Genomic DNA, 18685 nt, shown 5'->3' on the forward strand with positions numbered 1-18685 from the left:
TACGATGGTGTTTAAAAGTTATGACATAAATCTGGGTCTTCTTCTTCTTCACCATAGTCTTTTCTTCCCAAACAGCAAGTTGGTACACTACCGCCACCAGCTGGTCAGTCTGTGTAACTTTTAAATCAGTTGATCTTAGCTTGTCAAGATCAACTTCATCTACCATCCTCATATTTAGATCCTCCCCGTTACAATGACAAACAAAAATCATGCATTTGCATAGATCTGAAAATGACCTAGCCTTGACATTTACAGTTGCACACATTGTGTTTGTGGTGGTCCAGCATGGTGGGATGGGTTAGAGATCCCTGGTGTTCTCATAGGTAAAGCTTACAACTTTATTTGTGCTCTGCCCACAATTTGTTTTGTTTGTTACTTCATGGCATTAACTTAGCAAAATGTTACCTGTTCTCACATCAATGTTCCAATGTTTGCTGACACAAGAATAAGAAAATAAATGTTTGACTAAACAAGCAAAATTAACTTTCTTATGTATAGATACTGAAAAAAGTTCAAAAGAAATTATCATATATAGGAAAGAAAAAAACAAGTGAATCAGACTATTTTGAATATAAACAAGAATAAAAGATGCTATTTGCTGGTGGGATGATGTAACACCACCAGCAAAAGAAGATTCTGTGATGTCACTAGTGAGGCCCTGTGTGTGATGTCATAAACTATATATATTGAACAGAATTCTGCATATTTTTCATTGCTATATCGCTGACTAGTGCAGACATACGCAAAGCTTTTTAGGATCAACCGTTCAGGTAATTTAGGAAGATATTGAGGAAAATGTCTTATCAAAACCAGAGAAGCCACAATGGGATGATGGGACCCCAGGTGAGACGGGGGGTCCATCGAAATGTCCAGGGTGGGTTTCCTCCTGTGCACCCGAGTGTTTTGCACGAGGAAATCCAAAGGCTGCGCTCTCTTTTAGAGATGGAGAGAGCCCAAAGGTTTGAAGATCACCAACGACTGGCCCAGCTGGAAGCAGAGCTGGAAGAAACGAAACACCAGTTAAAAAGGCAGAAAGCTCTGAAAGAAGTTTTTATTAACAAGGGCAAAGAGACAAAGAGGGAACTCGAGATGATGGAAAAGCTTAGTGATCCAGCAGTTGTTAATGCTGCGATCCTTGCTTCCAAGGTGCATAATGATACACGATTTAAGAATAAGAAGCAGCTCCAAGAAGATTTTGTAGAGTTAAAGACGGCCCACCTCCTCAGCCAGGAAGCATTTACATCCGAAATCCAGGCTGAGAAAGACAAAAACAAAACCCTTCAAGAAGAATTGGACAAACTTCAGTCTTCCCACCAGGAGCTTTGCTCCACCTATGAATCCAACAAAAACAGTTTACAGGCGGAATATGACCAGGTAAAACGTTCATACGAAGAACTGAACCAAAAGTATGAACGAGATCTTGCCAGTCTTAAAGCCCAAGTCGAAACATTTGAGAAACAGCTGGAGCATGAAAGAGAAACAAATTCAGACAGAGCAATGAAAGACCGGGAGCAAATCGACAAACTCATAGAAGAGCAAGACTTCATATATGAATCCATGAAAAAAGAGTTCAATTTTCTGCAAATCAGAGAAAACAATTTACAGGCGGAGTTGGACCAAATGAAACATTCATATGAAGAACTTGATCAGAAGTACAAAACAGATGTTTCTGCTCTTAAAGCACAAGTCGAAAAATTTGAGAAAGAGCTGGAGCTTGAAAGAGAAGCAAATTCAGACAGAGCAATAAAAGACCGGGAGCAAATCGACAAACTCATAGAAGAGCAAGACTTCATATATGAATCCATGACAAAAGAGTTCAATTTTCTTCAAATCAGCGAAAACAATTTACAGGCGGAGTTGGACCAAGTGAAACATTCATATGAAGAACTTGATCAGAAGTACAAAACAGATGTTTCCGCTCTTAAAGCACAAGTCGAAATATTTGAGAAAGAGCTGGAGCATGAAAGAAAGGCCAGCTCAGACAGAGCAACGAAAGACCTGGAGCAAATCGACCAACTCATAGAAGAGCAAGACTTCAAATATGAATCAATGACAGAAGAGTTTAATTTTCTGCAAAGCAGCGAAAACAATTTGCAGGCAGAGCTGGACCAAGTGAAACATTCATACGCAGAGCTCAATGAAACAGATGTTTCTAGTATTACAGCCAAAGGGGAAACATTTGAGAAAGAGTTAGAGCATGAAAAAGAAGCCAGCCAGAAGTATGAAACAGATGTTTTTCAAGAGAAGGAAGAAGAGAGCCAACCTGACCATGTTGAAGTCAGGTTGGCTTCTGAGGATTTCTCAGAAGAAATTATAGACGTTGCTGGAGGAACCATCCCGGAGAATTTCAACAGCATGCAGGATGGTAAAAGTAAAAAAACAAAGCTTTCAGTTTGGAAAAGGATACGAAACTTTATGCGTTTGAAGAAATCAAAAAAAGGGAGAAAAGAATGAACTAAAAGGAAGCTTTTACCATCCTGCCAACTAAAAAAAAGATCCCCTCCTAACCCAATTTTAAAAAAATTCAACCTTTAAGATGAATTTGAAATAGAAAAAAAAGTGGGCAGCACGGAGGTGCAGTGGCTAGCACTGCAGCTGCACAGAGAGGACGTGTCCCGTCTTTGCTGTGTGGAGTTTGCATGTTCTCCCCGTACCTGCGTGGGTTTTCTCCAGGGACTCTGGTTTCCCCCCACATCCCCTAAAACATGTAGGTTAGGTCAATTGGTCAATGTAAATTGCCCCCAAAAGAGTTTAAGAAACTGCAAGAATTGGTTTAAAAATAAAGAGTCATGTGGCATCAGCACTACGTCTAAGACTATTCCTCCCCAACCTGCTTCCTCTACATCAGCCCTGTTTCAGTGGTGCAGAGCCTCAACAACACACAGCTCAATATTTACAGCAACCTATTCATTTAAGAATTACAATTCTTCTTGTAATTGTAATGATTTCTGTTTATTTTCTCACTGTCTTGTAATTTTATGGTTTGTCCTTTATTTTACCTTCTCTACTCACTTTTTATGTTGCACTTGCACTTTTTTGTGGTGAAATGTAGCTCATTGTGCTGCGTTTAAATCTGGAATTTAAAAAAAGGTTGACAAAAAGATCATGCAGTGAGTTTTTTTTGTTTTTTTCAGGGGGACTGTGGCTGTGGACAGAGTGGTCGTCTTGTGATTAGAAGTTTGTAAGTTCGAGTTCAGCTTCCTCCTGCCACATGTCCAGGCCCCCCTGGGCTCTTTGCCCCTAGTTGCCCACCGATCTGCTTATCGGTGTAAATGTGTGTGTGGGTGAATGTGACTGCAGTGTGAAGTGCTTTGAGTGGTCAAAATGATTAGCAAGGCTCTACATAAGTTCAGTCCATTTATCATTTATTTTCTTTGATAAATCCTGTGTTTGTTTTTTTATACCAAACATAAAAAAGCTGATTTAACAAGGTTTTACTTCTTCAGGGTCCCGGGTGTTAAATTAAGGTTAGAATTACATCTGTACATAATATTAGATGATAATTGTAATCATAGCTTAATACTCCGGACCCTGAAGAAGTAAAAACTTGTTCTATCTGGTTTGTTTGTTATTAAAAAAACAGGTTTTATCAAAAATGAAAGGAACTGTTTGATCTTTCTGTTAGTCTTTATTTAGAAAAATGTATTCAAGATAGCTTAACAAATTTAACAAAAAAAGTGCAATTTAACATGAAAAACTGAGTAGAAAAGGTAAAAAAGGAGCAATCTGTGAAACTTAATAAGAAATTATTACTGCTGGTGGAGGAAAATCAGTTCTTAAATGAATACATTGCTGTGAGTATGAGCCTGTGTGTTGTTGAGCTTATGTGTTGTTGAGCTTATGTGTTGTTGAGCCTGTGTGTTGTCTTCTGGTATGAAAGAGAAGAACGACAGGATGTGAAACATCTGGGCTGTAGAGCAACACGGTTATCCTGGGTTCAATTCCAAGTCTTGGGCAAAATGCTGCATGTCTCTCCTCCAAATCAATTAGAGTTAATTAAAGGCCCCTAGAGAATGAAAAAACTGACCACCACATGTTTCCTCATGGTTAAAAAAATACAACTCTGTGGTGGTCAGGGGCACAACCCACGTATTGAGGCCTTGGTCCTTGTGGCGGTGGTCGCAGGTTCGATTCCCGGCCTGGTGACATTTGCTGCATGTCTTCCCTCTTTCCTATAGAGCTCCAGTGCTTTTGTTGGCCACTAGTGCCAACAAAACCTTTAAAAAAATACAACTCTTTCTTAATCTTTCTCTCATTCTCTCTTATTCTTAAATAATACATGAGTTACTTAATATACACACATATACATACATAAATGCATACACACATGCACACATATACACACATACACATGCACACATATACACACACACACACATACACATCCCTTCCATAGGCTGCCACCTTATCGTGGTGGAGGGGTTTGAGTGTCCCAGTGATCCTAGGAGCTGCAGGGCTTCATGCCTCTGGTTGGGTCACCAATGCAGGTTCTAGGTGAGGAACCAGACCAAGTGCAGCCCAAAGACCCCTTATGATGACAAGTTGAAGCTTGTTTGATCTTCCTCATAAATAAATCCCACTGTCGTGTCGCTACCAGCAGGAGTTTTACATCGGACTGAAAAACGTATCCGGTGTGCATACTGACCTTGTTCTGCTCTGCTGGAATCAGTGTGAAAAAAGTTGGGATTTTTCAGCATCAACAGTGGCATGAAAAAATATTTTAAGGGGTTTTTTAAGCTTAAGTGTCAGTTTTATGGTCATGCGCAACATCTCACTTTTATCAGTTTCACCTTTATCTCATCAGTCCACAGAATATTTTCACAAAAGTCTTCAAGATCATCAATCTTTTTCTTTGCTAAATGTGAGACAGATCATTAGATCTGCTTCTTTTCAAAAATGCTCTCCTTAAACATGAGTTGCCTTCATTTTCCCAGCAGTGGTTTCAAATTCAAATTAAAAAAATCCTTATTGATCCTAAAGGAAAATTAAAAGTTGTTGTAAATCATATTAATTCCAGTTCTTCCAAGAGTTATTGTAGATAGTGATGGCTGTTGGCAGGATCTCCTGTAGCAGTCTGTATTACAGTGAATCTGAAAAAGCTTCCGACTGAAGACACTGGTTTCACCAGACAGTCTCATGAAGAGGATGGTCAGAGTTGTTCATAATTTTCTTGATTTTTATGTAAAATCCTTCTTTTCATTGTCATCTCCAGAGGTTCCATAGACATCCCCAGTGCCAGGAATGAAACCCAGGACTTTCTTGCTGCAAGGCAACAGTGCTACCACTGTGCAGCTGCAACTTATTCATTGAAGGCAATAAAAACCCTGAACCATGTTGCAGATAATAGAGAGGAATATTATACAAGATACATGCATTTGTAAGCTTGACTCTTTCAATTTAGTATTTCTAGAATGTCAGAATGCAGCTGGTATCTTAAACTTAAAAATAGAAATATGAGTGTGAACACACTGCAGGCAGTTTTTACACATCTCCCCATGTTTTGCTGTCAGTGTGTATTCCAGAGTCAGGCTGCCTGTTGTGGGCCGTCCCTGAAGTCCATTGAGCAGAGTAAAGCGCATTGGCTCTCCATGAATTAGAGCAAACATCCATCCAACTTATCTCTGAATGCAGACTTGGGCTCTTTGCCTGATAATTGCAGGTTAATACACACGACTCTCAGACACACAGTAAATCGCTTCTTTGTGTGAAGCTTAAGAATCGCCAGTGATTCCCATCCCCAGCCTCCATTTCTGAGTCCGGATCAAATGCAGGGAAACGGTGTGAAAACTGGACTTTTGCTAAAACCATTAGGCTGTATTTCCATCACCACCTCACTGTTGCTATGGTAGGACAAATTCGCCTGATCATTCAAATCTTCATCTTCAATTTCTTCTGATGGGCAAGAACCTGAATGGAGAGAATCTTCTGATAAACGTGTAGCACCAGAAAGATGCCATTGTCCTGACTGACTCCTGGTTCCTCTGACTCCCCCACTGCCCTCCCCGCCCCCATCCTGCTTCCCAGTTAGTTCCAGATCCCCTCCTCCACTCCGTTTTCCACCCACTTCCACCCAAAAAGAAGTTATCTTTAAAATGAGCAGTAGCTTTGCCACACAATAAGATGCTTTCTGGCTGCAGGCGCTCAATGCAAACTGAGATCTGAAAACAGCTTATTCACCGTCCCGTGGACAAGCTGCTATTGCTAAAAGGGCTGACTTTCAATCAAAGTCTATTCAGAGTACAGTTGTGGTTTTGCATAAACACTTGTACCGCCTAATAATGAACATAAAAAAAGATTATTTTTTGATTTATGAATTGTTGCGGTGGACAATGCACCGAGACCACAGGAAGAGAACTTCATTCAAACAAAATGACAGAAGGTTTGGCTAGAAAAATGAGATGCAAACATGAGTTTAAAACTACAGTAACTTTCAAAAACATATCAAATGGTATGTATTGATTATGAAAAAATGTAGAATATGGATCCCAACACCTGCTGGCGTGTGAATGAGCACACTTTGTATATGATGTTTCTCCATCAGAATGTCCTATAGCAGGAGAGACAGAAGGAAAGAAAGAAACAAAAAAGGACACAGAAAGGAAGGAAGCTGCTATATGTCAGCTGCATGAATGCAGCCCCTACGGTGACAGGATTCTGTCAGCATCCACCATTTTGACTTGGTAATATCTGTCCATTCTACTAGGAAAACATTCTCCAAGTATATCAAATTACCACAGACTGATATAGTCAGATTAAAATGTGGCCTTTGACTAGTCCATTCCAAAACTCTAAAGGTGCAGAGTTATGTGTTCTCAAAGCACATAGTGGTATTTTATAGCACAATCAGGCAACCTGAAGTTTCTCAATTGCGATTTTTTTTTTTTGCCCTAATACAACCTGTGTCTGATATTTTCATGACAGTTTGAACAACACAGGTCTGATTTTTTTTTTTTATGCAACCCAGGCCACTTGGATATCCGATACGTATCTGATTCAAATGTGACCTGACGTCCAGGTGGCATCAATGACTGGAATGTCATTGATACTCGACAAATGTCACTATTCTGCGCACCAATATGCCTAAAGGCGAAGAAAAACAACAACGATGACGGATGATAAAGAGGATTAAGTTGTGGCTCTGGTCAGACAACTTCTAAATCGTAAGCTATGCTCCGCCGTTAGCATCCATGTTTACTTCCGCAAACACTGAGCACGCTCTCTGTGTGCGACATCATTGCAGCCTCTACTGCGCATGCGGGACACTTTCAGGTTGTTTGCAGTTCATAATGTAGGTCACATATATTTGAATGTGTGAACGATCGCGCCAAAAAAATCCGATTTCACAAAACTAAAAAAGGAATTTCAGGCTGCAGTGTGAACACAGTATTTGTTACCTTCAGTTGTTAGGAAAATACTGTATATGTCAAACATGACTTAAACAAAATTTGACATGGCAATTAGATGCCTTGAAATTGGGCCGGGCCTGTTGGAAGCCACTGCGCTCAGGGCCACATGTGGAACACAGACGGTGTTGGTAGATATTCCTGGAGCATCTTCAGCTCTGATGTCAGCCTCTCAGTCTTGTTTCTGACTCATAAGTTATTAAGAACTATTCAACTTTTGTAATGTCAATGTTTTCTCATGCAATTATAGATGAATTTTCTCACTGTACAACTGTATCTATTTAAGAATGACACCTTTGTGGAAAAATATTATTTTTCATTGCTGTTACAAACCACTATTTATGGTTTTCAGAGGCAAGCAGTCGCAGGTCTGCCCTCGAACATAAAACATATACTCATTTAAAATAATATGAATAAATAAAACCCAGCATGCTCTACCATCAGCACAGCACACATCACACAGCCTGGAAAATAAATAAAAGAAGCTGCATTTAAACTGAAGCTTTTCCCCAATTAGTTTTACTCAGTTTATTCGTCTTTTTTTTTCTTTTTTCCACGAACGCCGTTAAGATTCATGAATCCAAATAGTGCAGCTTTTGGCTGGGAGGACGTGATGGCTGAAGTCTCTCGGCGCCTTAAGAATGATCAGATTGGTGGTTGGCTCAGAGTAAAGAGCTGTGGCAGACTGAGCCGCTGATTAAAGAGCTCCAGATGTGGACCAGATGTTAGGGGTCTTTCTCAAAAAAAAAGAAAAAGGAAAACACCATTAAAAAAATCCTCAGCGGTCGATGTGATGGCAGCGAGTTATTAGCATAGCTTGTAGTAGAGTGGGCACATTTCCAAGCAGGAGACGGGTCAGGATTTTGTCATACATACTGTAGCGCTTCCAGCCTCTGTGTGGAGTGCATACTTCCGTGTTTTCCTGGGATTCTCCCAGCGCTGCATATGGTACTTTGAGACAGACTCTGTGAACTGTGGTTGAACTGTCGGAGGGAACGCATTCAAAGAATGAAAAACAGTGGGGGTAAGAAAATCTCCCGGCCCCCTTTTTTCGATCGCTCATACAATGGTCGGGTTTTTTTAGACATTCCTCTATGAATAGTCGATGACCAGAATTCTTTGTGCGAGATTTTTTTTTGTTACACGAGCCTTTTACTACATCACATGATGCCTCTGTGAATAAAAGATGTGCCAGACGGCAGATGAAAAGCATATTATATTTGATAAAACTTGGCAAATGCAGAAATAGAGATGCAGTTAGGCCTTTGGGTGTTCTGGTAGAAGCATTTCTTGCTCCTCTTTACTTCTCTCTGCAGCAGGGCCGAAAAGTCAGCTTCAATCTGCTGCCAGCTACTTGAGGGCCCATTGATTTTCAATCCAGAGGGGCGATACACGGTGTAACGAGAGAAATCAGCATTATTCAAAAAATAAAAAAATAAAAAATACATGTGACCTAAATACTCCGGATTCTAAAATAACAACAGGAAACCCTGACAGACAGTCAGGCAGCGACACAAAGGAAGAGGATAGAATAGGAGGGGGCTGTGAAAAAAATAGATTGATGTGTAGGTGTGAAAACCCCCCCAGCTCTGAACAGGTTTGATTTTCCACCATTTCTGTCATGTTGTTATCTTTCAAAAACATTTGGTCCAGGCAGTGCTTGATGTAATCTTAATTACTGAAATAGAGTTTACTGATTCAAATCAGTTTTTGTCTCGCTATACTTACAAATCAATGTCCTAAAGTCCTAAAATAGTTTGAACACCATTCAGGCAATTCTTAGCAAGGAAATAGGGGCTCCACAGGACACTTCAGGCAGTATTTATTAACACCACATGGCAATAGAAACAAAAATTGATGGCGTGTTTACTGGAACTGCAAATGGTGTTTATAGATTTAACTGACAGTAGAGATTGTCTGTTCCCACTGACCTCTGAATGGGCAGCAAAACAGGTGAGAGAATGAGCTTATAATACTTCAGGGCTAAATAAACTTTAAGATAATGTTGAAGATCTTTTCATTTTTTGAAAACAAAAATATTTTCATTTAAAAAAAAGAAAAAAAATTGTAATTGGATTTGGAACAAGTGATTAAGTTTTGTTTTAAAATAATAAATATTCACTTGAGGACAAACAATGATTTCTCCTCCTGCTTTGGAGGGGTTTGGGTGACCTGGTGATTCAGGAGCCAAACAGTCAGGGGCTTCAGGGTCACCCATGGCAAACGGGTTCTGTGTGGGAGATCAGACAAAGCTGGGCCTGAAGAGCCTTATGATGAGACATAACAATAGAAGCAGTGTTCCCTCGCCTTGACCCGGATCACTGGGGCCTCCCTATGGAGCCAGGCCTGCTTGTGGGGCACCAGGGGGGAACCTGTTGGTCAGACTTTTACCCATGGGGCCCGGCTCCATGGACACCCTATTTGTGGTAGGAGCCAAAGGAGTTGGGTCAGTGTGATTCTCTGATACAGAAGTTGACTTTTGAGACTTGGAATGTCCCCTTTCTGGTGGGAAGGAGCCTGAGCTGGAGTGTGAGGCTGAGTCACACTCACCTCAACGCTCTGGAACCAAGCAGAGTGGGCATCTTCATGGCCCCCATCTTAGTGTCTGTATGTTGGGGTTTACACTGGTGAACAGGAGGGCAGCCTCCCTCACCTATGTGATCTGTGTAGGTGTGTGTGTGTGTGTGTGTGTGTGTGTGCGTGTGTGTGTGTGTGTGTGTGTGTCTGGGGCTATGAACCAAATGGTTGATCAGATTACCACCTATTTTGGTGACCTTGAAGGGGGCGCTGCAGAGCTCTGCTGCTGGGTCTTGATCTGCTGGGGAACTCCATCACTCACGTGATTTAACGTCCTGTGGCTGGACTTTGGTCATATCACAAGTAATTAAGTAACTAATTACTTTAAAAAATAAGTAATTGGTAAACTAACTGGATGACTTTCTTGGGGAAGTAATCATAAATTAGTAATTCAATCAAGTTACTATTTCAAAGTGATTTGACCAACACTAGTGGGCAGAACACTGAAGACCTCTTTAATCTTGTTTTCCAGGGAGGAACTGGAGACTTTTTATTTTTTATTAAATATGAACTTCCTCCCATCCACTTTGAGTTTGAAAAAAAATACAATATAAAAATACATGGATCATCAAAGCTTCTCTTCTATTCAATTAAGAAGGCTTATAAAACCAATTTCATTTCTAAACATGACACTTACAAACCAGTCTACTCCAAGTTTCATGTCTTTATTAAAGGGAGCATCTGGAACGTCATGGTGCATTCTATCAATAAATATGCACCAGCTGTTGCCCTCACGCCACACACACTATTTTATTATTTGTAAGATTTCTGTTTTGGCTTCAGCAAAAGATCACAAGCATTTTGTCCTTCTAGCTCTAGCATCAACCTGTACTGGCTGTTTTGCCAACTAAAAAACTATTCAATATGATGAAGGACAAACAACATTAAATTTGTATTTGTAATAGAAAAAATTGTATTTGTCCAGCATGAATCACAGTTTTTTCTCCCAGTTTACACATACTAAATACTGCACTAAAGGCTGGAGCTGTCTGCTCAGAAAGCATTACAGCAAAACCAAAATCAATCATTTAGACTTGTGAAAAGAATTACAGTGGCTCACAAAGCAGCAAAAGGAGAAACCAAGCTATCAGTGTCATAAACTGGGGTAAGAAGCATCATCAAGAAACTCACAATGAGCCACATGGCACAAAAGAAGCCTGAAACAAGAACATTTTGAAAAACCCTGAAAATAAAACTAGTCAGAGATACCTGCAAAGGCCCCAAAGCTGCCGAGATGCAGAGGAATGACTTAGACAAGTTAGGAATTGTTGCCTCTGAGAGGACTCTCAGTAAAACTCTGCACAGGTATCCAGACAAAGAAAAACTTCACTTCTGTAGAAGAAATGTCTTCAAGCCAAAATAAAGGATTGTAAGGTTAGAAGGATTGTGCATTCTGGTATCATGTCTTTTAATCAGATGAGACGGTAGAGACCAGGGCCGGCTCAAGCCAAATGTCAGCATTTCTCAATAACACGGTAAAAATACAATCTCTTATGTACGTATTTTTGTCTGTTCTTTTGTGCAAATATTTTTAGCACACTTGAAATAAGACAAAACCAACTTACAAGTAACTTTTCAGCAAGATATGGGCGCTTATATTAAGACAGTCTTTCCTTATTATTGATAAAAATATAACAAGATATTTTTTTCATGTTATAAGTGAAATAATCTGCCAAAGAAAGAAGTACTTTTTCATCAATATTAAGGAATTATTGACTTAAAACTAGCTTATCATGCTGAAAAGTTTCTTAAACGTTAGTTTTGTCTGACTGTACTAAGGTATTTGCCCTAGAAACTAGAACAGACTTTCTTGGTAAGATGTCTTTTTTCAACGAAACAGCTGAATATTTATTGGTGTTTTATTCTCTTCAGTCTGTGTTACATACAAGATGTCACCAACATTTGATTTGCTGAAATATGTAGCTCTGAACTTTTAGCTAAAAATACTTTGCAGCAGCATTCCAAAGAGGACATTCTCCGGATCACCATGTTACAGAGCCATCAGTCACCCTGTTTTCTTCTTCTCTCCTTTTATCCAGTTGGGTTTTACTCACGCTGCTCTTAAATGCTAATGATATGCTCTCACAACGGCAGGCGAGTAATGCTTTGGAAGAAGAGAGAAAAACAAAACATTTCCTGGCTGATGAGCATAGTCATCTCTGCGCACAGCGAGGAGTGAGCCCACGTTCCCCTGTCAGATGAAAGCCTTGATAATTCGCTGGGATCAGAAACAGGTAGGGCTCAGACAGGTATCCCCTCCCCCTGCCCCCTAAAGGCCAGAGAGGAGGAGAACACAAGCAAATGGAATGACAGATGGGGAGAGGCTGCCAAAGTCTGACTGACATGCTCCATCCACCAACTTTTTGACATGAAAATGTGTTGCTTTGTTGTTATGCACAGATTTTTTTAATGATGCCTGCTTTTCTGTTTGACAACTTGATGTGTACTGTGCTCTGAATTTAATTTGTTGGCCCTCTTTGGTTTTACACACAAGGAGCAAAGTTAAGATTTCTGCTTCCTGGGGTTATTCTGCATGAGGTTCCCATGTTCTCCACATCAGACAGATAATCTGCTATCTGCAGATCTGCACCGCTCAGTCGGAAACAACCAATCAGAGCCAGAAGGATGGTCTTAGAGCTATCAATTACCTTCATGTATGCACTGCTCATACCCTACCCCCTTTCTCTCTACAGCTAGATCCTGACAATGGAGCATGTCCTAGTTAGCATAAGCTAGGTAGTTGAAACAATAAGTTGTTTCTCCTCCATTAGTTCATTGGGCAGAACTGTCAATCATGGGGATGATTGTCAATTCCGCCTCCTGGCTCTGATTGGTTGATGTGTTTCTGCAGTAGCAGCACAGGAAGGAGGCAGAGGAGCCTTTTTGACAGATCTGTCTCATATTATACTGGCATAGTGACAGTTTTAACAAATATGTAAAAAAAAACAAAAAAAAAAAACATTGTTTATAAATGTTACATACTTGAACTTTAAAAGGAAATTTGTGATGGATCATAATGAACACAACAGGCTCTTTTAGTCTGAATCTTTTAATGCTGCCACTTTTTATCAAAACATTTTCATCTGTTGATCTGTTTTCATATTAAAAAATGGAATGTTGGTGTCATATTTGAAATGAATGTATTAAGGCATATTATAAGGCTTCCTTTGTCTCTCTGTCAGTGTCTCTAATGAATACACAGCATCACTCAGCGACATGCAGACAAACCCAGCAGTCCTGATGGGGCCCACAGTGCCTCCCTGGAGGTGTGTGATGTATGCAGCAGAGTTCAGCTTCTTTTGTGAACACCCCAGCGGAGGTAGAAGCAAATATGACCCCTGACCTCAGTAGCATGTGTGTGTCTGCATGCGTTCCCCAGGGAACGCTGGCGTAGTTGTCATTCGTGTAAATGTAATTCACACACACAGCACTCCGCTCATTACCTCTGAGTGTGTTTCAGTTGTTTTGATGTCTTTGTGCATGTATAATGTCCAAAGTTCAGATGTGTGCAGACATGTCTCTCCATTAAGCAAACACACACTTTCGTCTTTTTGTGTATAATTAAGTAAAGAGAGTGTCAGATTTGGCCTGTTTTTACTTTTCAAAGGACGATCAAAACAGAGGCAGCAGCTGTTCTTCTTTTATCTTTTTCTGTGTGGATGCTGCTGCATATTTCATGCCTAAACTTTGCGTTAAACCAGTCAGCAAGGTGAAATTCTCACAGAACCTCTCTTTGTGCAGTGGATTTTTTTTTTACTAACAAAGTGGAAACAAAACATTAGACATGACCGCTAAATCTGTCTTAGAGTCACCTTTTGAATTAGCTCTGTTTGATTTCCTCATTAGGCCCCGGTCTGCTGTGAAAATAAAAGTATTTTCAGAGTAATGTAATGTTTTCTCTCCATAATGCCATGGAGAGAAAATGTAAAAAACTGAATCTGAATTGGCTTCATAAAGTCTTAAAGTCTCACTGACAGTGGATCAGATACAGAAGAAAACTTTACACCACAGAACAGAGGGAGAATGGAAAACTCAACCTGCAACAGTGACATGAAAACACACACGTGTCAGGCTTAGGGGTGGAATGATAAGGACTTAAAGTTTTATCAGTATTTTGTGGTACTATTGTGATAATGAGAAAAGTGACGATAGGAACATTTCTTTTAGATAACTGTACGGCTGTGACTGCATGACGGAGCACTCATAGCTCCACAAACAAAAATATATCTGATGAAAAACATTCTCATTTGTAATGTTTCTTCAGAACACCAGTCACATAAAGAAGTGTGTTTTGTGTCACTAAACTGCGCAGTTACTGCATTTAATCATATTTGCAAACTTATTGAGGTTTATTGATGCTCTCACTGAACAAACTGTGTAAAATCCCAACAATGTGGACCGTTTTGTCTTTTTTCTGTAGATGTCATTAATTGGGATTTATCATGAGAACAATAAATCAAAATTCTCATCATGAAGATAAATTTATCACAATAAATGATAAACAATATGAGAAATACCCACCCATATTCTGGCAGCCAGTGAAAAGCTTCTAACAGCTCCATAACCTGTCTAATCCCACCAGATGCCTTCCGTCAGTCCACTCAGTGCACCATCAGGGGGAGCTATACCAGAAAATCACTCATTATTCAATACCAAATGAGGCTCATAGCCACGGTGAAGCACGGTGGTGGTAGCATCATGCTCTGTGGTTACTCATCAGTTTTACTGGGGATTTGGTCAAAGTGGATGAAACAGTGAAAAGGTCTATATGCCATCAGCTTTGACCAGCAAGCTGAAGGTAAAGAATCACAGTGACTCCAAATCACTCTAAAAATATCTAAGTTTTACAATATCCTGGAAGTCTAGAATTACATCGGAACAGAACTGAACATCTGTGCAACTCGCTAAAAAGGGACAAAAAATAAGCTCATGTTGATTATTCAACCTGTTTTTGTATTTGTGGACTTAAGTTTTTCATGGAAAAGATAAAGAAAACATTAAAGTGTAACAAATCCCTAAATCAACATTTTCTGCTGATAAACATTCTAAATAGGTTATGTGGGGTTATATGTTTATACTGCTGGGCAAATTTTGACATTTGTATATAAATTTGTTATTATTTCTGAGATATTTTTGGCTAAAACCATCTCAGTATAGACCTAAGATCAACTGAGAACTTTTGATAACACCTGAAAACTGATGTTCACAGACTGTCACTGCAGTCTGGCTGAGCTGGGATAGAAAGGGCAAAACTCCAGATGTGGAAGAGGTGGAACCAGCTGCAGAAGCAGTGATATGTGGTTCTAAAGAGTATTGGATGAGACGCCGGCCACGCTTTTGGTCCATCACAATATTCTAATAACATACTAAAGTTTGAGGTTGAACAAAATTTCAGCTCTCCAAATATCACAGTCTTCTTCCAAAGTGTTGACTCTAAACAGCGAAGCTATCATAAACAGCTTAAACTACATTAATATTGAAAAAGAGGCAAATTGTTACAAATGAATTTCTCTCTGTGATCCCAATATGTTACATCAGAATGAAGTCAGTAAAAAAGAAAGATTGATGCACATCATTTTAATAACACACAATGCTAGGAAAACTTGGCTGAAAAAGTCCAGATATATTTAAACTACAAACACTGAAATATTAAAGAAGAGCTTAATACTGGATGGTTTAATGGCAAATAACAGAAAATGACTTCTGAATGAAAGGTTCCTAAAGTTGGTTGATAATTTATAGAATTAAGAAATATTATTAAAGCAAACAAAGAGTTTAAGGAAATGATTTTTCCAGCCCAAACTGCAGAAAAACATGCTCTCAGGTCTTAATGAAATAAATGTTACTTAATTCCTTACATCCATGGAAGTTTAAAGACCTCAAAGAGCTGAGAAGCAGAGGGAGCTGCTGACGGGAGCTGCTCCCAGGAGGAAACGGCTCATGTGGTTTTTACACCAGAGCAGATTTTCCAGGCAGCAAGCAAAAAAAACAAAAGCAGACAGTAAACTTGTGGAGCTGAAGGTTGAAAACAGCTGAGCTCAGGTTTAGGCAACCGAAACCAAACAGTGTCAAAAGATTTCAACAACAGTTAGAACATTTTTGGGGAAAACTTGATTGTGTGGGAAGTGTTGTGAGGCAGTGTGTGTCTGTTCCCATGGCAACCTGCTCCTGTTCAGCTCAGAAATGTGGATTTCACTGTAGGGACACCATGTGGACGCAATTTATGAGTTTACAAACCCACATGATGATACTGTCCATCACAACATCTTCACTTTCCATCATAATCTCTGTTAGAGAAAAGATTATGGGCCAGCACGGTACACACACACACACCTACACACACACGGACACACCTACACACACACGCACGCGCACACACAGTGCTGAGGAAGAGTTGAGGGAACTCACCCAGTCCCTTCATATTACCTGATGGATGAATGAATGATGCAGCAGCTTTGCCTTGCCTGGTGTCTACAGAGCCTTCTCTCCAGGTAAAGATGGTAAAAACCTTCAAATAGGTGAATCTTTTAATGGAAGCTAAAATTCTACTTTCAAACATTTAAATTTTTAATAAAATCACCAGTGACACCTTGTGGTTTCTGGTGTCTGCTGGTAATACTTCACACTGATAGGACAACACTGAGGTGTGATGGTAACATGTCACCAGGCTGCAGCTCACAGGCTGAGATCTTTAATCTGTCCAGCTCACAGGTCAGACTGAAGGCCCGGGGGCCCAATCCGGACCGCCATGACTTTTTATGTATTTTTTTCAAGAACCTTCAACATAATATGTTTTGTGGTTAAATAATAGCTTAGCAAATCAAAGCAGTTTTTATCTGTATACTGACAAATTATATCAATGTGAAAAGATGTTCAACATGCAAGTGGAAGTCATTTAAAATGTTTAGGTTAATCACAGGGTGTGTAATTAATTAATCACAATTAGTCACATTATAATTGAAAACTTTATATTGAGAAAATAAACATTTTCTATTCAAAATCCTCTGTACTGTTAATGTGTTGAGTAAATTTAGATGTGAGCTCAGTGGTCAGAGATGACCAAGAGGCCTGTGGTGAGTCTGGACCAAATGATCCACAGCTCAGAGGGGAATCTGTCCACAAGACAAATATTAGTCGTCACAGCACAAATGTGGTTTTATGGAAATTAGCAAAAAGAAAGCCATTGTTAAAAAAAACAAAAACAAAAAAAAAAAAAACAAGCTATCTCATCAGCAGTTTCCCAGAAGTCATGTTGGAAACACCAAACGTATGAAAGAAATAGTTTTTGTCAAACCAGAACAAATGTTAATTTTTAGGCCAAAAGTTACGGTGGTGGCAGCAGCATACTACGGGTATGCTTCTCTTCAGCAGGGATTGGAAAGATGGTAGATGATGGAAGATGGATAGAGAGAAACACAGAGCAATGTGGGAAGAAAACCTAATGGAGTCTGAGAAAGACTTGATACTGGAGCAGAGCTTCAGCTTCCAGCAGAACAACCACCCTAAACATAAAGCCAGGCTACAATGGAATGGTTTAAACGAAACATATTCATGTGTTAGGATGGCCCAGTCAAAGTCCAGTCATAAACCCAATCCAGAATCTGTGGCAAAACAGAAAACGGCTGTTCACAAACTTTCTGCATCTACTCTGACTGAGCCTGAGCTGCTTGGCAGAAAAGAATGAGCAAAAAAGTTAGTCACTAGACGATCAAAGACAAACCCTAAAGACTAGCGGCTGCAACAGCAGCAGAAGATGGTTCCACAAAGTATTCACTCAGGGGGGGTGAATACTTTTGCAGTTTGCTGTTTATGTTTGTGGTTATAATGTGAGAAATTATGGGAAAGTTCAAGGAGTATGAATACTTCTGAAAACCACTGTATTATATAGAAATTGTTGGGTGTCAATAATTGTTCCTCCTGAGGTTTAATTGTTTCTTAGCCTGTTTTGCCGACTGAGTAAATGTCCTTAGATAAAGGTTTGCATTTTTACACATCTTCATCATTATGCTCATCCAACTAATCACCGCTAACATCAATACAGCAACATAGTTTGGACTAATTACTGCGCAACTTCTCCAGAAGCTGAAAGCCTATACGTCTTCACAGGAGCATTTACTGGAATGAAAGCTGAACTCACCAACTGGTGAAGGTGTGCTGCTGGACGGCTGCTGGATCTGCAGCCTGTGAGGCAATACTGGTGGCAGCTGAGGCAGGGAGCTGATGACGGAGGGGAACAGGAAGGGGTAAACCCCCGGTGCATAGTGCCTCATCTGGACCAGAGGAGGACTGCTCCGGGACTGGGCACGGCTGGCGGTCTTCATCACAGCAACAGGCGAAGGGCACACTGAGCTCTGAGCAGGTGACCGGGGAGGCCATCAGGTGACCTCCTGGTTGCAGTCACTGTGTTGGGAAATGTTTGGTACAACCTCAGCACTTCAACACTGCCTGATGGTGGGGTGTGGGGGGGAGGGGGAAGGGGACTGTGTCCTGCAGGTTGGCTTACAGGTTTCCTTCTGTTAGTCCTGCAACACAAACACATTTTCTCTCTTCAGTTACAGTCCTTAGGAAACAAATGAGTCAAAATCAGGGTCAGCAGGTCAGACAGCAGATAAAAACTGAAATATGTAATGGGAGGAAAAAGACTCAGTGGTGCTTCTCTGATTGGTTTCATTTTTCGTCACACAAAGATAACATCAAAAGAGAAA

General features: G+C 40.1%; 1 protein-coding gene across 1 annotated transcript in view; it reads right to left on the reverse strand.

The window, feature by feature from the left end:
- The window catches only part of LOC103472129 (retinoic acid receptor beta), a 195378-nt gene that overhangs the window by 114314 nt on the left and 62379 nt on the right, over positions 1-18685 (reverse strand). The window contains exon 2 of the mRNA XM_081612782.1: positions 18118-18502. Within this exon, the coding sequence (XP_081468908.1) occupies positions 18118-18301 (184 nt within the window). The 5' untranslated portion in view covers positions 18302-18502. The remainder of the gene's footprint in view (positions 1-18117; positions 18503-18685) is intronic.

The sequence above is a fragment of the Poecilia reticulata genome, chromosome 11 (genome assembly GCF_904066995.2).
Source record: "Poecilia reticulata chromosome 11, P_reticulata-male-v2, whole genome shotgun sequence".
NCBI classification, from domain to species: domain Eukaryota; kingdom Metazoa; phylum Chordata; class Actinopteri; order Cyprinodontiformes; family Poeciliidae; genus Poecilia; species Poecilia reticulata.